This window comes from Nannobrachium achirus (genome assembly GCF_963921795.1).
Source record: "Nannobrachium achirus genome assembly, chromosome: 6".
NCBI lineage: Eukaryota > Metazoa > Chordata > Actinopteri > Myctophiformes > Myctophidae > Nannobrachium > Nannobrachium achirus.
The window spans coordinates 55,131,954-55,157,196 of NC_137815.1; the positions used below are offsets into that span (position 1 = coordinate 55,131,954).

Here is a 25,243-nt window from a genome sequence, read left to right on the forward strand (position 1 = left end):
CAAGCTCTTGTTCATTGCCTCAATATTTATAAAACAAACAGACAGAATTAACCACTTCCAAAGGCAATTTAAAACCTTTTCTAAAATAGTGAAAATTAACCTTAACACATTGCAAATGTCACCGTTGGCTTCGCTGCGCCAGCATTAAAAACAGCAAAACCACTATTTACAATTTGAATAGCACCAGCCACCCACTCTGTCTCCCTGTGGTCATTGTTGAGTGGCTGTGGTTTTGAAAAGAGGTCTGCCAGAGTGTTTATGCACGGCCACAGAGGCTTTTTGCCAAAGCTGGAAAGTAACTAAGTACATTTAACTTAAGTACTGTACTTAAAGGGGCACTCCACCACTTTTCAACCTATGTTCATATAATTGGTCCTCACTCAAAAATAGCTTTTTTCTTTTTCTTTTTTTTTCTCAGAGGAGGGCTGTGGGCAGGTCAGAAACCCATCGTCTTGTGACATCATCGATTGCCAATCCAGCTTATAGAAACTGCAGGCTTTCTATTCCTGAAAAGTTGCAATGTTAAAGTGGAAGCCATTGTTCTCGCGATAATAAAAATCTAAATATTTTTTTCAAAAATATTGATTACATTTTTTTTTTTGAAAATGATGATGTCACAAGACGATGGATTCTGAACTTCCCACAGCTCTCCTAGGAGACTTGGACTGAGAAGATTTTTTTTTTTATATGTTATCATGAACATTAGTAAGGAGGACCTATTATATGAAGACAGGTTGAAAAGTGGTGAACTACTCCTTTAAGTGTATTTCTATTTTCAATACTTTATACTCCATTACAGAGGCAAATATTGCATACTTTTTTACTACACTACAATTATTTGACAACTTCAGTTACTACTAGCTTTGCTGCTACGATGCGACACGTATAGCGTGTAGAGCTGCTATTTTTTGGGGAAAGAATATTTACACGCACGCACGCATGCACACACACTCAATAGTTTCATTCAAGTAAAGTTTTGAATACAGTTCTTTTACTTTTAACAGAGTATTACCACATTGTGCCAAACTTTTACTTTAGAAAAAAAAAGGTTCTTACCGGAAGCCATCTTGTTGTCGTGGGCAGCCGGCCCGTCACTGAGGACGTTCTTGACCTGCAGGAACTCGTCGGTGCGGTCGCCCCCGATGATGGTGAAGCCGAAGCCCTGGGAGCTCTTCCTCAGAGCCGTGTGGTACAGTTCCCCCTGCAGCTCCCCGGGGTCTGCCGTGAAGCCCCACGGCCCGCCCTTACCTGTGTGCATGGTCACAATCACAGTCTACGTCAGTGTTTCTCAAACTTTAAAATGTCAAGGTCTCACCTTAACTCTGCCAGTGTACAAATGGAACCAAATGAAACCGTCAGGGTTCATTTGGTTCCATTTGTACACTGTCAGAGTTACAGTCTTATATGGGTCAATTCAGACCCCCCTAAAGGAACCCACATAGAGTCCCTGGAATCCACTTTGAGAACCGCTGATCTACGTTATTGTCAAGTCAAAGGTCACTTTGATGCTATTACACATCGTTATCACACCCTTTCCCAAACAATTTGTATGGGTCACGACCCGAGTGAAAATCCCATTTTCAGTTACATTACAAAAAATGTAATATATTTCAAGAAGATTTTCCCTTCCCCCCAAAAAATAAATGTATTTTTTAGAAATAACATTCTCAAAAAAGAAAACACATCTAAGAAATTCCATAAATAAAATATCATTTTATCTAATTTAAAATCTAATTTCTCTTTTGGGTCACGGGGTAAAACTTCTGAGAACCACATATAATATACTGTATATCCGGTGCGCTATATATAATGTCTAACCTCAGGTGCATACCACAATGGATAGATACACTAGCCTGTACTATGATTGTGTAAATATGTAAATTTGAGCAAAGAGAAAACTAAATCAAACAGAGAAACATGTCAAGGATAGGCAAAAATCTAAGATTTCTACACATACACATACTGTATGTATACATATGCTCATAATCCAGGTCCACAAAGCATGTACATGTAAATATGAAATTATTAATTCAATGCTGTTTAATGACACTGGAACACAGTAAAATCCTCTGATGGATGCATTGTACATCAATTCCACACATAACATTAAATGTCAACACCGCAACAAAAAATTACTATTTCCAATTATAAGGCATTTTACACTGATTCATTAGATACCCTAAAAACCCTTCTCAGAACGCAACACCTAAAGATAGTCATAATTAAGTAAGGTGTGAACCTTTGATGCTCATTTACTTATCTGATGAGCCGTAGTAGTGGTTATGGATAATAATAATAATCCTTATTGCTCATTTAACTCTGAAGTGTGTACAAATGGAACCAAAATGGACTCATATACGGCTCCATTTGGTTCCATTTGTACAGACAGACGTCAGAGTTATATATCGTCACTGTCGGGCAGAAACCTCATATCTCCAAGTTTCAAGTTTGTACGTTTTCACCAAGTAAAGTCCTGCTTCATCATACAAGGCCGTCGCACAAAGGTAGTGAAAACAGCAGATCTACAAGCACACAGTGCTTGCAGATCGGCTGTTTTCACTAGTTTAAATCATTTTGAAAATGATAAATACAAAACGAATGGTTTTGGACATACAAGGTTTCCACCCGACAACAACGTTATATTTGCTTCCACTGCAGCCAGTGAGTCAGTAACAGAGGTTTGTCAACACGAGGGCTTTTTATAACTTGAGCTAAGGAGCAACTTAAGGTCAGTGGCAGCATCAATATGGGTTCAGTGTCTCGGCCGCGGTGCGCGCACACACACACACACACACACACACACACACACACACACACACACACACACACACACACACACACACACACACACACACACACACACACACACACACACACACACACACACACACACACACACACACACACACACACACACACACACACACACACCAACCAACTACAGTAGATAACAAACTGCCAGGGTCATTCTGCATTAAATTGGGGAGTGCCACTATCTGGCATTACTGTGCTATCAGCACTTTGGATCACGGGCATGCCATTTATTTCCCAACCTTCTCGCTTGCCTGACCTGTCTCTAGCCTGAATTGGCTTATTGCTTTGGCTCAGACAGAGTAAAACCCGTTGCCTCCTGGTGACGTGATAGCAGCACTCGTAATTAAATGGAAAACGTTGGCTTTGCTCTTATATACGTCACACTCGATCTACACAAGAATGATGTACGGGTTAAATGGCTTCTGTGAGAACATGGTGAATTGACTTAGGGTGAAATTTTCTGGGGATCCAGTCCTTGGATACGCCTGTAGTTATAGGTTAAACTCTTCTTCGCTGGCGTTTTGTTTAGTTGAGTATACTGCTTACATTCCAGGTGAAAAGTGTATGTCACAAAGTTCTGCTTCAAGGAGATGGTAAACTACAGGAGGTCAGGTGCATAGGAGAGACAGCGTGACATTTGGCAAAGGTCAGAGTCTGAGCTTGAACCTCGACAAGACCTGACTATACAACATGCTGCCTTGACATGCTGAGAGAACAGTGGCGGCGCAAGCCTCATATGAAAAACAGGCAAGCGTACCAGACTCATATCCACACAGTGATATGAGTTTGGGTTTTTATACATTTAGTTTTGACTTTGTTGTATATGAACGAATCCATTAACCATTTTATACTTCGTCAGATAACGTGTCATGCAAAGATTGCATGACACCATTGTAGCTCTTGTAGATCGGTTATTTTAACTATTTGGGGAATTCTGATTTCTTTTTCACCAGCCCAAAATAGTGATTGATTACCGGTATTATGATTTTTTTTATGATCGTTTAAATCGATTTGTTCGCTTAAATGTTGCACTTCCACTGTACTTACAAACATGCCTTTCTTCTCATTTCCTCACAGTTGCGCATGGCCACGTCAGCCAGTAGAACAATTTATTTGAAAGTGTTTGGAGCTTCAGTGGAATTTAAATGAAAAGCACTCCCACGAGATGTGAGTGTGCAGTTGCAGGCAGCCTCCGTAGATATGGAGGCCTGTGAGTAGAAGTTAATGTGTCAGTGTGGGCTCCAGATGTCCTGTTGCATGGATCAAGCGAAGCACATTTACATAATCACATTTAAATTGGTTGATGGACTCAACGTGGAAGGCTCTCTCTCTCTCTCTCTCTCTCTCTCTCTCTCTCTCTCTCTCTCTCTCTCTCTCTCTCTCTCTCTCTCTCTCTCTCTCTCTCTCTCTCTCTCTCTCTCTCTCTCTCTCTCTCTCTCTCTCTCTCCCCCCCCCCCTGTATCTCTCTCTCTACAGGGGTGTCACACCAAATTCTGGGCCCTGGGTACAAGGATTCACTCACATTTTGTGCTTTAACTATTGAAAAATAGCAGATATACAAGCTTGTAGATCTGCGAGTTTTAAAAAATCGTGAAAATTTGTCATTTTGCAAGTCTTTGAATATTTCAAATCCTGTGTGCTTGTAGATCTGCTGTTTTCACTACTTTTGTGCGACGGCCTTGTATGATGAAGCAGGACTTATACTTGGTGAAAAAAACATACAAACTTGAAACTTGGAGATACAAGGTTCTCTGCCCGACAGTGACGATATATAACTCTGACGTCTGTCTGTACAAATGGAACCAAATCCTTTTTAACTAAAAAAAAATTAGTTAAAGTTCGCTTAAAAAAATACATATATTCAAAGATTTGCACACATTTTCACGACTTTTAAAAAATAGCAGATCTACAAGCTCGCAGCGCGGCACTCGTCTCGGTGCTGCGCTGCGAGCTTGTAGATCTGCTATTTTTCAATAGTTAAAGACCCCCTCCACCTTGGGCCCAAGTAACTCAGTCCCACTCCACCCCCTTGTGACGCCCTTGTCTCTCTCCCTCCCTCCCTCCCTCCCTCCCTCCCTCTCTCTCTCTGATGGCGCTAACCTGACTGTCTGAGTGAACACACTGACTGAGGCAGAGGGAGGGCAAGATGGAGAGCAAGAAGGAAGAGAAGAAAGAGGGTGAGTGAAGTGACAGACTGAGAGAAAGTGACAGAGAGAACTCAACGGGGAGATTAAAGAGAGAGAAAATGAGGGGGGCCTTGTGCCAGTGTGTGCCTCACATGCAGCCAAGCCCAGGGGAGCAGTGTGTGCCAGTGTTTGTGGGCAGGCTTTGAAGGTCATGGGCAGACGAGCCATGAGATCCACAGCATCCAACAGCTGTGATTTCTTTTTGATGTGTTAATATGTGACCAAACAGAGATATGTTATTATGTCCCTAGAGAAACAATTCGGCATGACTGAATAAATGTTATTTAAAGGTATATTCAGTGACATTTTCCATTCGTTCTCGTCACTAGAATGTGTGCTGACCATATAAGGACTTCCACTATGGCCTGTGTTACGAGCATAGCTAGATTCGGTTTTCAGAGGTGGCCAGCCAGTCCTTGACCAATCAGGGTAGAATATGGCCGTAGTTATGTTATGATGTTTAGTTATGATGGTCAAAATAAAAGTTTTGAGAACCACAGTCGCTCTGAATTAAGAACGTCTGCTAAATGTCTAGATTGTAAACTACTGAACTCTTAAAATGCCAGTCTCATAGTAAATCAGTATCATACATATCCTGAAGCTGGAGACGTAGGCCTACCGATATTCAATAATTGGGTCTAATGATCAAAACGAGAACATTATAATGGTGTAAAAAAATCTATAAAAAACTAAACATTTCCACTCTGTAAGGCCAGTAAGGTATAAGATGACCCCCAGCCACTTTCATTATCACTGAATGCACCTTTAAGATATGTTCACAGTCATGATAGCAAGTTAGCAACAATATATATACCTGTACTACAGTATGTTACATTATGTTATGTCACTTTACAAGATATAGTATTTTATTGTTTAGTATGTGAACGGTCACAGCCTGACCGTATCTCTGTCTGTCTGTCTGTCTGTCTGTCTGTCTGTCTGTCTGTCTGTCTGTCTGTCTGTCTATAACGCCTGACACTATGGTTCCCCTGACACATCACTGTGCCATCATGCTCTGACATCACTGTGATGTAAGGGGAACCACTCTTAACAGAATGGGTTTGGCGCTCTGACATCACACTCTGGCTTCACTACAGTGATGTCACACTAACAAAATCCCTTTTATGCTCCATACATGGAGTTCCCTGATGTCATAAATATTAAGCCCATATCTAACAGGAATTCATATGATAATGCCCATATATGGAGGCCTCGCCGGCCACATACCACACTAACTGCTGCAGACAGGGATCTCTATGTATGGGCATAAAAGGGTATGACTTTCACATAATGAATAACTGAGTAAGCATGTTTGGGCTCTTGCAGCATATCTCCATATACAGTATATGGATCTCCATATATGGGTACCAGGGGTCTCCATATGGGTAACTGGTCCGATATACATCACTGGCTAGATGGCCAAGAATTGGGTTGTTACTCCAATTGCAATCAGGGAACCCAGATCAAAGCCACTCGGTCTGTCTCTCTTCAGAAGCGTAGTGACTCTGAGGCTGTCTCGAGAGATTACTCCAATTGTAACATATGAATAAACAGATTGTTGAGTAGTAGAATAGAAAATGTTTCTTGCATGGATTCTCATAGAATACTAACGCTTGATTTATACTTTGCTGCACACCGAAACTAGCTGATCTACAAGCTCACTTTCAATGCAACACACACAGATAGATGTGTTGCACATCACAATGTCGCACAACTAAGTAAGAATAGGTCTAGTCTAAAGAGGTAACTGTTTACTGTTTTAATCAACTTCAATGGAAAGACACCAAGGAACCCTGGTGGTCTGGGTGTGAGATAAACATTGCAGATGAGTCTAAACCAGTGCCTCCCTTTCCAACCTTTTCTAGATCAGGGCCCACCAATCTCAAACAAGTTCATGGCCCACCCATCTGACCACTGGCCCGGCTTGGATCAATGGAACTTACATAACGTCGTTGTCGGGTGGAAACCTACAAGCACACAACGCCTCGTGGATTTTCACTAGTTTTTGCGACAGTCTTGTATGATGAAGCAGGGCTTTACTTTACGAATAAACATGCAAATTTGAAACTTGGAGATACGAGGTTTCTGCCCGACAGTGACAAAATGTTTTCAAGGTTTTAAAGAAAAAAAATACCATGACATTGTTTTGACATTGTTTTCTTATATTAATGTTATTATTGGTGTAACTATTTGACCCACAGGTTGGGAACAACTACTCTAAACTCAAAGCCACATGCTGTATAGCTGCTGCTGTGAAGCTCTCTTCTTGTATGACACTCCCCGGGAAGCTCCTGACTCCAAAATCCCATCCTGAAATCCTGAAACATGGCCTGAGGTGCAACGGCCGCCTGCCGGTGTTTGGGTTTCATCATAGCAACCAGCTGTTGTGTAATCAGAGGAACGTCTCCTGCACGTCTGGCTGGATAGATTTCTGATTAGGGCTGGCCGATAGGACTTCAAATCAAAATCACCATCATTACAAACTTTTGCCTCGATTATGATTACTGAGCGAGTATTCTCCTACTATAAATGCGCACAATCTCTGGTCCGTCCATCTGTGTGCTTGTCCGTGTGTCTGTAGTTCACATGTCTCAAGAAGAGAGACAGCCGCTGATACGAACGACCTACGGCCTGGTCGCGACCTAGGCCACGACCTGGAGGTCGTAGGTCCCGGTTCTGGAGGTCGTAGTTCGCGGTACATACTTGTTAGGTCGCGGCCGGTCTAGTTTCGCGACCCCCGGCCGTGGTTGCGCCACCTCGGTCGTCCCCGGGCCGTTGTTGCGCGATCGGGCCGTTGTTCAGCGACCTGGGAAGTCCGCGGTCGTATTTAAAAGGTCTTTTTGCAGAATATTCTAGAGCAGCAGCGCTATTCAACCTTTTGAAGCTTGTGATTGGCTGAACCGGAGGTAGGAAGCGCTCCATTGTAGTCACTTGGACCGCGCGAGGTGCACCAAAACCTATCCTTAACCCTAACCCCAACTCTAACTCTAACCCTAACCCCAACTCTAACCCTAACCCTAACCCTAACCCTAACCCTAACCCTAACCCTAACCTGCCGACACTGAGTAGCTAACCTGCCGACGCTGTTGAAAACGAGCGCTCCTTCCCTTAGCAAGCGTAGAGTTTCTAAACTCGCGTCCCTTCCCTTAGCAAGCGTAGAGTTTCGATCGCGGCGCTCCTTCCCTTAGCAAGCGTAGAGTTTCTAAACTCGCGTCCCTTCCCTTAGCAAGCGTAGAGTTTCGATCGCGGACTTCCCAGGTCGCTGAATTACGACCGAGATCGCGCAAAACCTCCAGAACCGGGACCTACGACCTCCAAGTCGTGGCCTAAGTCGCGACCAGGCCGTAGGTCGTTTGTATCAGCGGCTCTTGCTGCTCAAGAACCGTCCTACAGACAGACTTCAAACTTGAGAGAGTGTCGTGCCTGGTGTCAGATAGGCATGTACTGTATGGAGATCAAGTTGTCCAGAACCTCTAATAGAATCGATATAGGCCATGGGCATGCCCATATGGGTGATGACATCAGGGATCTCCACAAATGGGTATTGAAAAGGACACAGACAGACAGACAGACAGACTGACAGACGGACGGACGGACGGACGGACGGACGGACGGACGGACGGACGGACGGACGGACAGACGGACGGACAGACTGACAGACGGGTAGTCGGGTTATAAATATATATTGATTACTAGTAAGACGCCTCTGTGTGCTGGAGAGACATGGAGACTCCTGTTAATGAAAAAAACACTCTGTTGCAATGAGTACTATCAGAATATTCAGCCATTTAACAATTCAATTTAACCAAAGAAAACCACTTACCCTACCTTTAATTGCTCAGCACTATGTCTGATTATTGGCTTCTCTGATTTGTTGGTGCCACGCGCGGCACTAAAAACAGAGACCATTTGCCCGAGCAACTTTCGATCTGCCCTGTCAAAGCACTGTAATCTATTATACATCTGCAGTAATGAATGCATATTTAATTCATAATGTGTATTATGCCAGTCTTGGGTTTGATGTCAACCGAAAGAGCGGAGTGCAGTATCGCGGTGCTGAAAAAGAACGCAGACTCTGCAGATAAAAGGGGAAGGAGGAAAAGCTCTGCAGAACGCACATCTCCACCAGGATACAGTGCATGCCCTGACAGTCATGTATGCAGGAAGGTTTTAAGAGTAGCACAGCATGTGATTACCAGTTGTACTACAGTACATCATCTCTACTGTCTTCCTCCCTCTCTCATATACATATTCACTATCTACACCAGTGATTCTCAACCTTTTTTATTTCAATGACCTACAGGGGGACTGTCAATAATCTCTGTGTGATAGGATTGTTTTTACATTGAACACTTGAACCCTAGCATCCCTATTCTGAGGACAACTTTAGCCAAAAATAGCATTACAAGCTAGATGGACTAACTTTGGTGAAGAGGCTTGAAAAAAAGAGAAAACAAAAAAGAGTGAGCGGTGCAAACATGACACACATGCATATCTCCTTGTATTGGTCGGTCTGTCCGTGACGTCAGTTACTTTATGACACATGACACAGATCTCCATACATGGAGTTCCATACTAATCCATTCCGTACTAAAACAGACATGTGAAACATAGGAGCAGTTTGCACCACTCAAAAAGAAAATGAACCAGCAGAGCATACAAGTACTGCGTATGTATGTATGTCGGTGTCCTTCTTTGTTTAAGCCCGTTGCCCAATCATTGACCAGCATTTCTGCCAATGTCATCATTAACAGCCAATGAGGGATCAGCATTCCTGGTGATGCCAGTGGTGATGTCACTGGCATCGCCAGTGGTGAGCGCACCTCATGGCACGCTCTTCTGGCGCACATTCAAGTAGGCCATACAGTACATGGCCAACTTGTGCACAAGACGCAAGTTGGCACTTTGAGTGCAGTTCTAGTTCTCACTCCTTTGCCGATCGTCTGCAAGCTAAAATGTATAAAAGGGGCCAACAAAATGACTTAATACATTACAGACATGAAGACTTGCATACTTTGGGGGTTAATCTAACGGTGGCTAGCAATGGCGCACTTGTAATGTATGACTGCAATTGTCGTTCATGCATCCCATAGGACAGAGGGACAGGAGTGCTGTAATTTTCATTACTAGCAGGACGCTTATCCCATAACCATAACCTGGAGGGAGGACTGTTCCCTGATTATTACTGTAATTCAACAAAATGACATAGTTGTCCATTGATTTGATTTGAAAAATATTGGAGAATTGAGGTCCTTGGCCTGCTGTCAGCGTGCAAAAGAAATAATATGACAGAAGGACGGACATGCACACAAGCGCACGCTTTGGTGGAATAAATTTGCAGCAAGACGACGAGGAAAAGTTTGATAATGACATTACATCACTCAGAATCTATCACATTTGATTTATCAGTCATTAAAGTGACGCATACAACTCAAGGGAGACAACAATTATAGTCTCCTGCATAAGCGAGCAGGGTGACAATCATTTATGTCATTCTTTAAAGGTCTATCCACTTTAACAGAAGATGTGTGCCTGTGCAGCCATGGTAGTTTAGACTTTATTTTAATATTACTGGTGCAGCCAGTAAGATGATTACAGACAATTACAGGCACAATGCAATCCAACTTGAAAATCTCAAACAAGTTCATGGCCCACCCATCTGACCACTGGCCCGTGTGTTCCGGCTTGGATCAATGATCAATAACATAGCGTTGTTGTCGGGGTGGAAACCTTGTACGTCCAAAACCGTTCATTTTGTATTTGATCATTTAAAAAAATGATTTAAACTAGTGAAAATAGCTGATCTACAGGCACACAGTGACAATAATTATCCTGCATAAGCGAGCAGGGTGACAATAATTGATGTACCGTAATTCTTTAAAGGTCTATCCACTTTAACAGAAGATGTGTGCCTGGTCAGCCATGGTACTTAACACTTTTTTTTATATTACTGGTGCAGCCAGTAAGATGATTACAGAGAAAATAATGGTTGCCTTGCCTGATGTCATAGCGACATCAGTGATGCGGTTACCTTGCCCTTAGAGCATACACCAGTATGGTTACATTGCCTTTGTAGAATACAATATATATCAGTACTGTGGTTAGGGATGTGACGATAAGCGATATTATCGTTTATCGTGATGAAAACACTCACGATAATCGTATGGTGGAGATTTAACGTATCGTGATATCGTCCTCCGTCATGCACTGGGATTGATCAATTCACCTTTTATTTTATATAATATACCTACCTGATACAGTCTTTTTTTTCACTCTCTTTCAAATGTCTTTACCAAAAAATAGCCGATCTACAAGCTCACAACGCGTCGCAACGCTATTTTTTGGCAAATGTTCCCACCCCAGGATAATGGATTGATTATCGCGATAATGTGATATGACATTTTCATATCGTCCCATCCCTAAAGGCGGCCGTACATTAGCCGATAATCGGGCTATTTAATTACCCTCCCGACAATCGGGCTGCCTCCGACTGAAACGGGCCCGACTATCGGGCATGAATGTCGTCTAGCGTGAGGTCTCACAGATCCACTCGGAGCCCAGCCGAGTGGCTCAGAGGACAATCGGGGGTAGCCCGACTCTTTTCAAAAATGTTTGATATTTTCCTGGATCAGTCTGGAAGACTGGAACAGCAGCAGGGGACTGAGAGAAAATAGGTACAGCATCCGCTGATAGACGCAAGTCTCTGAGCATACGTCTGGCTGAGTGACAGATCCATCTCTTTTTTTCTCTCCACCTCTCCCTCTGCCTCTCACTCACACACACACGCGTGCGCACACACAGACACACTTTTCATAGCGTCCGTCCGTCCATTAGGTTGTATCATGAATGATTGGGATTTAAATTAAAACTCAACGGTAACGCGATCCAAAAAACAAACAAACAGAAGAAATAACGCTACCAGCCACTGTCTGCAGTCAGTCACAGGCTGCGACCAGCAGTCCAGCACATCACATCAAAGAAGTAGCCTACACGCCTATCCTGATCTACGGGGGCTCTTCCCTGATCTACAAGCCTACAACGTGGCACGGAAGGGACACAGTTTGGTCTTGGAGATCTATATGTGTCCCAGCGCGGCTGACGGCTAGTCATTGATTTTTTTTTTTTTTCATTTTCATTTTTTCATTTCATTTGAAAGCTGGGAATCATAGCTACAAAATGATATATTGGTTGTGGAGATTGACCCAACAGTTTTGAAGATATGGCTTATAGAATGATGCCATGCTGAAATACTACTTTTGAGATATTCAAGTTCTAAATTTGGGAGGACCAACAGAATTATGTCCCGATCTCTCACATTAATAAAAAAAAAAGTCTTATTTACATGCAGAGTTAAGCTCTGGCGTTAAAGTGAAATGTAGCCTGATATTTATGACATGCTTTTGTGGCTTTATCACATAAAAAAAATTAAAAAAAATAAAAATAATTTCAGCTGTGGTCTAAAGTAGTGGCTTCCGAAATGACTTCCCCAGTGTCATGCTCAGTCACATATGTTCTGTGTGCGCTACACGGTCATACGACTAATAATAAATCAGGCACCGTGAGAAGGAGCAGCACTTGACTATAGCGCAGGAGAGAGAGGGGATGTCAGAGTTGGATGGACATGAAACGTGTCAAAGTTAACTCATATTATCATCAAAATAGGACACAACTTCCATATTGAAGCTTTTTTTTTTCGTTGCGTGAGGCGGTGTTGTGTGTTGAGTGAGTGGATAACGTAATGTGTTTGTATGTGCGTGTGCGTGCGTGTTGCAAAGCACAGCGCTCAGAACAGCCCCCATGGCATTTTGTATCAATTATTATATTATTTATTATTGCTGTGTTCGAGCCCGACTCACTCGGGATAGAATCCTGTAGCGTGCGGAGCGCCCGACTGTTCAAAACGGCTAGTGTGAGCCCGTTTAGATTATCTGGTCAGATAATCTGAAGAAATGATCCTGTAGTGTTTAATTCTACCCGATTCAGTCGGGCCCGATTATCGTGTAATGTATGGCCGGCTTAACTGTGGTTACCTTGCTTTGTAGTGTACACCAGCACTGTGGTTACCTTGCTTTGTAGCGTACATCAGCACTGTGGTTACCTTGCTTTGTAGCGTACATCAGCACTGTGGTTGCCTTGCTTTGTAGCGTACACCAGCACTGTGGTTACCTTGCTTTGTAGCGTACACCAGCACTGTGGTTACCTTGCTTTGTAGCGTACACCAGCACTGTGGTTACCTGGTGGGGCGGTCACTGCCTTTTGGTGTGCCTGGGTCAACTTCCTCTTGGCCTCCAGGACAGGGTTCTCAAACTGCGTCCTCTGGTTGATATGGCTACAATAGGAACACAAAGCCCAGGGGTTAGACATCACTGTCCCCATTCTGGGCCATAACAGGGCAGGCGCACATTTGACAAAAAAGATAATACTTTCCAATAGTTTTATTTGACTGGCTTTGAACCGGAAACACATGACAAAGTATCATATGTTGGTTCAAATCTGCTGCTGAGCCAATCAAACACAGCTATGGGAAAATGAACTGTAACTAGTTAACCGGTATGTAACCTTCTGGAAACCCGAGACAACTTACAGGTGTGCCATTTCAAGTCTTCATGTTTTCCTGCTTTTTTCCAGAAAACTTCCTGCAAATACATTTTATTCCACAGGTTTCTTTCCCTGTTTTGCCTTTCTAAATTTTAGGGAGAATGGAGCGTATTTTTGCAGGAACCCGAAATGGCAATAAACCACTCCATTCTCATTGAAAAGCAGAATCCACCTTCATAGGTAGATTTAAACTTCAAAGTCAGAGAAGGTCATAAAAATAGCAAAATAGCTGATCTACAAGTTCAATGTTCTGTCAATGCACTGGACATCTACTGTCTTGCCAATGGCAGGACGTGAAGTGTTGAAATGGCACATCTGTACAGTATGCACAGATCCTATGAAGCTGCACTGCCAACAGTGGTTGTGCTGAGAAGCTCCCAGGTGTAAATGTGAGTCATGGTACAGTATAAGCAAAGAGAATCCATTAAATACAACAAAAACCAAACAACAACATCAACCAATAACACCCATAACTGTAAAATCCTGCCCATTTGGTTACATCTGTACACTCTTGGAGTAACACATGGATAAACTAAGTGAGGATTGTACAGCGTAGCAATGCACAAGCCCACATGCATATTATACATACACCTCTCATATAAAGCTTCATGATAAGCCATCTGTATGCAATTAATTATGAATGCATTTTCCCATAAAGGAACCATGCATTACTAATACAGGCACACTATAGGCTGGCGCCATTATAAATGCATTGAGCAGCACAGTATGCATAAAGGCTGGCCAGCATTCTCTGGTATGAGTGGGGGAACAGTTTTAGCCAACTAATGTTGTAGGGAATGGTCGCCTGACTGCCAGATAGACCCTCAACGAGGTAAACAGCCCGCTGCTGCACTGCATGGCAAACAAAGCCAATGCCTTTGTCCTATTGTGAGCATTTTGCATTTACGTAGTGGGGGACACATTACTCACCTCCAGTACTTGAGTCAAAGTATAGATATACTAGAATAGTATAGTACAAATTACAAAGTTGAAAAGTGCAAATAGCAGATTTACAAGCTTGTATATCGGCTATTTTCACTATATTTTAAATAGGGCTTTAGCAGTTATTTCATAATGTACTTTTTCCCCCAACGCCTCGCGCTGCGAGGCGTTGTGAGCTTGTAGATCGGCTATTTTCGGGAAAGAGGTTTGGTGTAGAGGGGGAAAAGAGCAGACTAAGTACAGAGTGAAAGGCCAAGTTTATTAGATATTGACGGTTCGAGTGGTTAAATATCTGAAAACACAAATTGACATGAATCCAAAATAAACTGATGATTGCGCTGTCAAACGATGAAACAATATGGAATCTATGATAAGGTTGTGGGGGTCCCTGCTTCATCTCTCTCTCATCTAAGGGGTCCTTGGCCTGAAAACGTTGAAGCCCCCTGCTCTAAAGATTCACTTAGGACTTAAGGACAGTACTCAAGTAAATATACTGTCCACCACAGCCCGAGGTAACGAGGTAAACAGCCTACTGGCTCCACTGGCAAACAAAACAAACGCCTTCTTCCCACTGTGATCATTTTGCATGTAAGGCACCATGAATTGACTCTCGTTTCTCTTGTCCAAGCAGCAGCGTTGAGGTTTTCACTCCCAGTCTCGTCTGCCCGGAGGGATCCTTCTGGAGCCTGAGCAATAAACCCACAATAGTGTTCCCATTTTCTTTGCATCATAACAGATTGTTACCTCTCTTTTCATCCCTCCCCACACACACTCCTTCTCCAGCACTCTAGTTGAAATTCTACCTCCTCTCTCTCTCTCTCCGTGGACTGCTGTTATAATGAATGTGTTTCGCTGATTTCCTGCTGGCATGGTGAAGCACAAAAGCTCATTTTGTGAAACAGACAGTACACACACGGCATACACATGTACAGCCCTCATTCCGGCACGCGTGCGTTGTTGTACGATACCACAAGGTTATAAGTAGGTATAATCAGACAAATGGATTTTGACAACTATTTAAAAAAAAAGATTTTCAACTCAACGTCAATTCGTTGCTATATGATATCGTCACTGTCCGGCAGAAACCTTGTATCTCCAAGTTTAAAATGTGCATGCTTTTTCGTAAATTAAAGCCCTGCCTCATCATAAAAGACTGTTGCATAAAACTAGTGAAAATAACCGATCTACAAGCTCACAATGCCACACGGTCGCACCGTGTGGTGTTGTGTGCTTGTAGATCGGCTATTTTCACTATATTAATTTTTTAAATGATAAATGCAAAACGAGCGGTTTTGGACAACGATGATATATAACTTTTTTAAACCCTGCAGCTTTTCAGTCAAATTTGATAAGTCATCGGTTATTGATTGTAAGTATCGGTTTCGATATATTGCCCAGCCCTAATGGAGAGTGAAGCTGCTCATATTGTCCTCTACTGTTACAGTATCACCAGGTACATGCTGTACAGCACAGCATGCTCATTGATTATGCATGTCGTTACCGTGTGTCGTAAACTGCCCAGTGTGCTGTTGATGAAGCACATGAGGTGCTTTGTGATCTCGGAACGGTCGGCACCAGGTGCTTCTGGCCACCGAGCGTTCCCAGAAAGAATAATAATAATCTTTATTGTCCCAGAAGGGAAATTTGTCTTCACAAGTCTGTTCAAAAACAAATAAAACAACACATAAACATATAACAGAAAACAAACATATCACAAAGACAGATCATGAGGTCCCCCTGTACACAGAAAACCTTCCTAACGACGGGGGCGAGGCAATTTGTTTAGTGCAGTGATGGCTAAGGGGACAAAACTCCTGTTAAACCGAACCTTGTGCCACATCAGGGTTCTGTGTTTTAGCCCCGACAACATGAGGTCAAAGCAGAGATACAGAGGATGATCAGTGTCATTTGTTGTTGAGAGTGCTAAGCGTGTGATGGCCTTATTGTTCATATCAGTGTGGGTGTGGGAAGTCCGATGATCTTGGAAGCAATATGGGTAATACTGAAAATAATTGATCCCTATAGATTCCTATAGCATGTTGTTTACTTTATGTGGGTTATTTGCTTCAGTGAAGGGAGTTCATTGGGCCTATGCTATGATCACATTATTTGGAGTCATGTTATAGTGGCCGCTCTATTTTAAGGATGCATAATAACATAAGCTTTATACCTGACTGGTGCCGACCGTTCCGAAGTCGCTGAAATTTGACTGTGGGCGATTAGGGAATTTACATTAACAATGTAATGTAGGTGGAACAAAGCAGTGTCAGGAATGTACAGTGCAGATATCTTAGGACAACCAGTAAATGTAGGCAGATTGGATAAAATGTTCATTGATAAATCAACAACTAACATCAACAATTACATAATTTCATCATGTCCTTGAGTGCAGACCGTTCTTGTATTCTTGGGTGAATTATTTCATTGCAAAACACAACAAAGACATATTCAGACTGTCACACACACACAAAGCTTTCATCTGTTCACAGAGTTTGTTTACCACCTACTGATAAATGACAGCAGAATCTTCATCAACAGCTCACACACGAACACGCACACGCACGCACACGCACACACACACACACACACACACACACACACACACACACACACACACACACACACACACACACAAACAGCGTCCTCCTCAGCATCAGCTGAAAGCTGAGAATTAGCTGCGTGTGCTGCGTCGGCTCGCTCACGTTATTTTTAGACCGTATTGACGCATGCCACTCCTACATGGCTAATTCATACAGTATGTGCACTTACCAATGTAAAGTAATGTGCACATGCACTTTGACCTCCCCCCCACCCCCCTGGCAAAATGTGTGCCTCAGCGGGACACGTGAAGAAACAAATGCGACTGCAACACAGCGATAAGAAAAAGGAAAAAGACAAGAAGAATGAAACAGCAAGGCAACTTACTCAACATAGTATGTACCGTACTGAGGGTCATCAATCTCTTCCCAGCCGTAGGGCAGCTCTGCAGAAAGAGGAAGAGGGGCTTTGTGTTCAGATACACACAGAAAACATGCAAATACACGCACACTGCTGACAGATAACAGAGAATGGAAGAGCAGTGTAGAACACAGGCTCACCATTATCCAAACAGTCAGTAAAACGGTGTAGTATTTTATTTCCACCTTGCCTGGGTGTTTAACATTAGAAAGTGGCCATAAAAATACACTAGAATGATTCAGTGAACTCTCTTCCTGTGTGTGTGTGTGGTTTTAACAAGCATGCTGGCCAGAATAGCTAATGTACATCACGCCCTGATGAACATATGAGGCACATAGAGAGAGAAAGCGAGAGAGAGAGAGAGACAGAGAGAGAGAGAGAGAGAGAGAGAGAGAGGAGGGGAAAAGAAGTGAGCTCTTCATGCAAGAGAGCGCTTTGGAGTTGCTTTTCAAAGGCAGTGCACCGACTAGATTTCCCACCGCCTGTAGAAATCCATTAAAAATGGGCTTGAAGGTTTCCCAGTGTTTCAGACTCATCGTTTCTCTGTCTATGCCTGCACTTAGCCAACATTACCAAACTAGGGACCAGGACGGCGCGTCTGGAATGAGAGTTCCAGGGACAGGGAGGGACCCCAATCTACGCAGGGAGAAACGAGGCACACGTGACCCGTGGCGCTAGGTGGGCATGTATTACGCTAAGTGTAATTTTAAAGGACATCACACTATCTTGTAATATCCCCAGGCCAATGCATCTTTGATAAGCTGTGTGAACGTGCGTGAAACAGCGAGGCATGTGGTAGCTACACTGTACGCCCATGTACTGTAGAAAGCCATGTGCAGTAGTTAATGATGCTACTGCACATGGGTCAGAGTTCAGTGTATAGTACTGTAGTATGTGTGTTACATTCACACACTTTGAAAAAAAAATGACATTTTCACAAATAACATATTTTGCTACAATTTACCTTTTTTGGAATATTTTAAAATATGATGATATGATTCAGAAAACAGAAAAAACTGAACCCAAATAAACAATATGATATTTCTTAATCATTTCACTCAAAACATTGAAATAAACTAGAAGCTCGGCCGCCCTTTGGGCACACACACACGCACGCACGCAGAGACTTCTCGCATTTATTGTAAGATAACTATTGACATACAGTAACTAGGGCTGGGATGTGATTACATTTTTTAATCTAATTAATTTCAGGCTCTGTGATTAATTAATCGCAATTAATCTAATTTTAATCGCACATCGATATTTGACCTGAGAAGCTTTTTTTTCAAGTAAAACACATTTTGTTGTACGAGTGAATCAATGAGTGAGTTTTTTTTATCGAAATTTCGCATCCACTGGGCCAAGCAAAGCACTCTGATCGGCTACTTCTCGCTTTGTGTTTGTTGTCTCTTCTTGGTTGGTGCATCGCTATGATCTGTATGCCCGAAACGGAAGGTTCTGTGGTGCAAAAACTAAGTGCGAGTAAATTGCGTAAACTTTTTTAATCGTGTTAATTTTCTGTAATTAATTAATCGCAATTAATCAGTTAAAGTCCCAGCCTTAACAGTAACATAAGAGGATTAAATTACTTACAATACTTACTTACAATTTCAGTTTTCAAACTGACTTAGGCCAAATCATTTGTTAAAAAAAAAGTAAGTGACTTAATTACTCCAGACATAGGCGTTCTTTTTTTTCACATTGTCTTGTGACTTAGGCAAAATAAAATGACCTTGGTCATACTCTTGACAAATGACATTATACTACTGCCATGAGAACAGCATGATCTTATCAATAAGGATATAGGCGATTATTACCAGAGGTGGTTACAAACAGTAGGCCATCATTTTAAGAAGGTAACGATGAGATCGATATTTCTAAGTGTATTTTTTCAACATACCTCCGTCCTCACACTTCTCAGGGGGCTTGGCTTTCTTGGCCAGCCGGGGGTCCAGCCATGTGGTGGTCTTGGTGTTGTGACTGTGGACAGAAAGCACAAATGACTAACTACTAACTACATAAACTAACTGTACCAGAAGAGAGTGAAACTGGGTTAAACAATTAAACCATCTATTCTTATTAAAACAGTTCAGTTGCAACTGTACACCGAAAATCTGCCAAACTACAAGCTCAACAGGTTCAAGATTGTCGCATTGCGATGCCTTGTGAGCTTGTAAATCTGCTTTTTTTTGGGCAAATGTTCCCCCAAGAATAGGGATGCTGGGGTTCAAGTGGTTAACCTGACATAGGAATTATAGGCAAGCTATGTCAGGAAGTGGCAAACTATACAGTATACTCCTGTTTCATGAGGATGATAGGACACACACAAAGCCACAGAGAGACAGGAGTCAATATTTACAGTATGTTTAGACATGCATTTGTAAAAGAAACAAACAAATACTATATAAAGGGGGAAAAGAAAAAAGTAATCTTCCAGCGGCTAAATAAGCTTAGATGTGAAATCAAGCAGGAAATCGAATACAGCATTATTATAACAGTCTCCTGAGATGATCAGTAATACATGTGGCTCAAAGCCAAACATGTACTACAAAAATAAAAACACAATGGCCCCAGAGAGGACTATATTTACCCCATTGTTCCAAATGCAACGTATTGATTTTCCCAGAACAATCTAACAGCCAAAGTCGTTCGTCTTCATGAGGAGCCAAGAAGAACTTTATTGTGTTAGTAAAAGAAAAGCCTCCTGAAAGAGCTGTGTCTGTCAGCGGGAGTAAGCAAAGATACAACATGAAAATACCTGGCAAGTATATCAAAGCTAGTCATATAGTTCAGAATATAAATTGTTGCATTATTGGCGTGTAACATTAATTTTGTGTTCTGTGTGAATGTTTTTTATGATTCAAACAACACATAAAAACAGATATTCTCAGGCAAATTAATCACACGAAACGGAAACAAATTCAGAGGGCAGTTTACTAAGTCTGGACTGGAGGGGTTTAAGTGGTAGATTGTGCAGTAATAGGCCACACACTTCCATGTACAGTATACTGTACTGACTGAATTTATACATGCCAGTGATTCAATCAGGCTGATGTCAACTGATTGCACGTGTTTGGCTCCCTGTTGGTCTCATAGACAGTACATAAACAGTATATTTTTAGCAATTCATATGTTATTTCTCTCAATCAACCGCACCAACTGCCGAGACGTCATGCTGCATTTCACTAGCAGATTGCAAACCCAGCTAACACCTCCCTGCTCCAAGAGAGATCTAGCATCTACTGCACACCTTGCATTTGCCTTGGCATTAATATTGCATGATGTAATAAGCGAGAAGTTATGTGCATTGCAAATTGAATCCCTAATTTAATTTACACTTTGAACGATGCAAATTAGACGCGGATGCTGATGCTGATTAGACACAGTCATCTGTGGATCATTAGGCAAAAGTCAGGACTGGGAGATGATCTGTCACAATTCATCAGTTAAGCACATATGAGTTTTAAATGATTAACATTGCATTATGCAACATCATGCCCCGCTGTGGTTGTCGTCGGATGCCCTGAATCCACGCTGCACAACTTCACTGTTGCTCCAGTGTTTGCACGCTTGTGATCAGTAGTGCAGAGGTCTTCAATGTTTGGAATGGAAACAACCCGCAGTGATTGGGCAACATCCAGGCGTAGCCCCGACCTTACGGTGAGATTTAATGTTGTTACTGTAAATACAGTAAACGCGGCAAACGCGTCGTGGGCCTCCAGCGACATCAAAGAGTTTGACGCGTGGGCATTCGCTGAGTTAATGTGGGTTTTCAGATATTTAACCACTTGAAACATCAATACTTAATAAACTTGACCTTTCACTGTACTTAGTCTGCTCCTTTCCCCCTCCCAAAGCTCTTTGCCAAAAATAGCCGATCTACAAGCTCACAACGCCTCGCGCTTGTAGGTCTGCTATTTTTGGCTAAAGTTCTCAGAATATGGACGCTAGGGTTCAAGTGGTTATTATAAAAAAGGGGGAAAAAAGTTTCTATCACACAAAGATTTTGAGGACCCCCCCGCCCCCTGCAGTAGTGAATCCTTAAAAAATTAGTTTTCATTGATTTGATGTTGTTTGCTTTGACAGGAAGAAACATGCTTCTGAAGTTTGACATGGCTTAGAATCGTTAAGCGCTATGACACCTGGCTTACTGTAGTTTCACGTTGGTGTCGCGCGCTGGAAATAGCGACTCTACAAGCTCACAATGCGTCACAGTGCGATGTGTTGTGAGTAACTGAGTAACTTCAATGTTGAGACAAACATTGATCGCCTGACCTTTTGTCAGAGTTGTGCTTGGGTGACATCAATTGCTTTGAACATATTATGAGGAGGGGGGGCACTGGTGATATATAGGTACACACCCTGACTTTCTAAAGGATCGATAGTTTCTTATGTTCCCAATGTCGGTATTGATTCATATTTTGTCAGACAATAAAAGGTTTTGTTCAGTAGAATGATTGGTTCACATTGGTGCATTTCGTACATACAGTTCATACAGGGCCCTAATAAAAACAAGGTTCAGCCCTGGCGCACGCTCTCCCAAAAATAGCAGATCTACAAGCTCACAACGTGACACATTATGAGCTTGTAGATCGACTATTTGTGGCAATGAGATTTGGTGCGGTTTGAAAAAAAGTGGTCTAGAGCAGTGGTGTTTTTTCTTTTTTACTTAAAGCTATAATCTGTAACTTTTCCAATAAAACAAATCTTAAAATTGTCCTAACTATTAAATCGTTAAAGTTTTAGAAAACCCATTCCGTGAATTTCAGCCCCTAAAGCCTTCTGTAAATATGTTTTCTATGATACTGCATGGCTGGGGACCGGATTGCGCAGCAAAATTACGTCATCTGCATTCTTCCGTTTACGTTGTCTCCAGATCATACACTACCGGCCAATCACAGTGCAGATCATACACTACCGGCCAATCACAGCGTGTCTTGCCGTCTTTTCAGGAAGTAGCTTGCCTCAACAGCAGTGTTTACTCTGGTGTAGGAGTCTAGCCTGTTACTCTCCAACGCCTGGTCGCAGAGGGACGCAAGACCCCTTTACGGATGCAGGCGGAGGCGATGGTCCGCGGCCCCGCTCCGGTGGTCCGCGGCGACCCCAGGTGAAAAACGGCCGGGAAAAAAAATACCGCTACTGAGCAGTAGTTGAGCAACTTCCAGAGTATTAAGTAAAAGTATCAATACTGCAATGTAGAAAATACTCTGTAACAGTCCTGTAATCAAAATTACAACTTGAGTAAAAGTACAAAAGTATTGGCATCAACATATACTTAAATCACCAAAGTTTAAATAGGGCTGAATAATTTAATGAACTCAATTTGTTGGGGACCCCCTGGAACTCTCTCAAGGACCTCTAGGGATCCCCTGACCCCACTTTGAAACCCACTGCACGTACATGATGGAAAACACAACTACATTATGCCATTGTGATACATACTTCAGATGTCTAGCAATGTCTGCAATTTTGCCTCCGCTGTGCGCCAAGGCTAAATTGGTCTAATGAAATCCCTGCAAAAGGCTGCTCCAAATGCATGTCTGAGCATTTACTAGCGTGCGACAGCAGAGAAAATACATTCCCAAATCCACAACTAACCATAGAAGACTAGCCTGACACTCAGCCTGAATTAACATTTCGTTTCACTTCATTATTCAGTCTAAACTCGGTTCCGCCTACGGCGTTTGCAGGGATGGGCGTTGCCAAAAAGAGGCAGTCTTCAGCGATTGGTTCACCGACCAACACATGACATAGTGTTGTTATGTGTGACTGGCTAGTGGCTAGCCTGTTGCTTGCTAGTGCTACTTGCTAACCAAAGACACAGTCAGAATAGGAGCACTGCGAACTAGTAATCAAACACAACATAACATGCCTGCTACTGGTGTTTCATAGCGAGATCGATACGATCGCATTTTACCGCAATTTACCGCATTTTATCGCGACACGATGCGCGGTACGGTACGGCGGCGGCGCTGGTGTACTTGGAAACACACATGAGTTCTGGGAAACCCCCACCCATGCTGATCACAATACGCTGATTCACGGCGCTGATTCGCCGATCGGATTTTCAACCGAGGCAGGCCCTCCTCAATGAGAGCGATGCTAGACCTGAATCGCCAAACAAAAAAATTAAAGGGGTGTGGCTAGCGATTCAGGGTCTGGAACTAGGCTAATAGAAGACCACAGTCATTGTCACTTAGCCTCTATAGACAATTGCATGTTATAACATGGGTGATTATAGGCTATTCAGGTAAATTGCTCAGGTTCTAGCACAAATTCACACAAATCATTTTGTGTGAAATACAGATGTGAATCGCCAATCAACCAAGCACCTGCATTCTGATCGCACAGCATTGCACACCAAATCCAATGCGTTTTAATCATGCAGCAAACGGAAAAAACACAATTGTTGAAAATCACGCCTGTGTGCAAAGCCCTTTAGTCTTGTTTTCTATCCGCAGATCAAACTCTTCAAGAGCTTAGGTGAACGTGAACCTCAAGTCCATACGTGGTAAAACAACTCAAGAGAACAACTCACTCTATGAAGTAGACCATGCCGGTCTCAGTGTAGGCCATCTCCCAGTTGAGGGGCAGGGGCTCCAGGCTGTCATCCCGTGGAAGGGAGCTCCACGTACGGAAATCGAGGCTACTGCTGGTCTGCGTGTAGCTCGGCACCGTCTTCCTCCAAGATGCCCCTTCTTTGAGCTCTGGAGAGAAGAATATAGACGTGCAGAGGAGGGAATTAATGATGGTTGGGTGGGGGGTGTTAAAATGTGTTAAAGACACAGAAGAAAGCCTGAGAGATGACAGAACAGAGGGTTTAGTCTGATCTCCAAGCCTGCCTTTTCCTGTTCTTTTTTCTTTCTTTCTTTTTGACACGGAAAAATATGTCAATAGCGATGGTAATGAGGAGGGACTGTAGGAGGGCGAGGGCATTTGCATGCAAGTGATGGGTCCTGTGCCCGGCACGCCCAAATGCTGTTCTGCATTTGCATGTGTGCACCTTGCGCGTGCGTGTGTGTGTGTGTGTGTGTGTGTGTGTGTGTGTGTGTGTGTGTGTGTGTGTGTGTGTGTGTGTGTGTGTGTGTGTACTCTGCCCAGGGGCGGCAATGATAGAGAGGGGGATTCACATTAGAAGAGGGCCATAGGAGCCCCGGGGCGATTTTCTACACGATGGTATTGCTTTTGTAGTCTTTCCCCCCATGTCTCCATATAATGAGAAACTGCCTCACAATGAACATGTAGCATCTATACAACAAAGGCCCTTCCTAATTCACTTACCACTTCATGCCTCCCCTCTGAAGATGAGTAATACAAGGGGATGAAACATCAGACTCTTTCATCCGGTTTTGCCTTTGTGTGTGCCTTTGTGTAACCTCCTCAGTATAGAGGCTGATGAAAGATGGGTTACACATAAAATAAAATAAATAAATAAATAACGCTTTCCGTGAAAGGCATCTCCCCAGTCCACACGCATCCCCAGATTTTGTATCAGCTAATGTGCTTTTTTTTTAATTCGATCTTGCCTGCAGATCTTGCACACACGCACCCACGCATGCACGCACGCACACACGCACATGGTTAGGCATGATGTCTCCAGAATACTCTGCTTCTACAGGTGCACCATAGGGATAATTCAGAACCGCTGCAATGTTCTAACAGATCCATCTAAAGAAATTAGAATATTGTGTAAAAAAGCATTGCAGATGCCATAGAACCCCAAAGCATAACTGACAGCGGAAACT

General features: G+C 42.8%; 1 protein-coding gene across 1 annotated transcript in view; it reads right to left on the reverse strand.

Annotated features, from left to right (window-relative positions):
• magi3b (membrane associated guanylate kinase, WW and PDZ domain containing 3b) overlaps positions 1–25,243 on the reverse strand; it is a gene marked incomplete at both ends in the record, with an annotated part of 266,704 nt that overhangs the window by 37,405 nt on the left and 204,056 nt on the right. Inside the window, 5 exons of the mRNA XM_080728681.1 lie at positions 1,057–1,248; positions 13,235–13,329; positions 17,466–17,523; positions 19,399–19,478; positions 24,037–24,205. Of these exons, the coding sequence (XP_080584807.1) occupies positions 1,057–1,248; positions 13,235–13,329; positions 17,466–17,523; positions 19,399–19,478; positions 24,037–24,205 (594 nt within the window). The remainder of the gene's footprint in view (positions 1–1,056; positions 1,249–13,234; positions 13,330–17,465; positions 17,524–19,398; positions 19,479–24,036; positions 24,206–25,243) is intronic.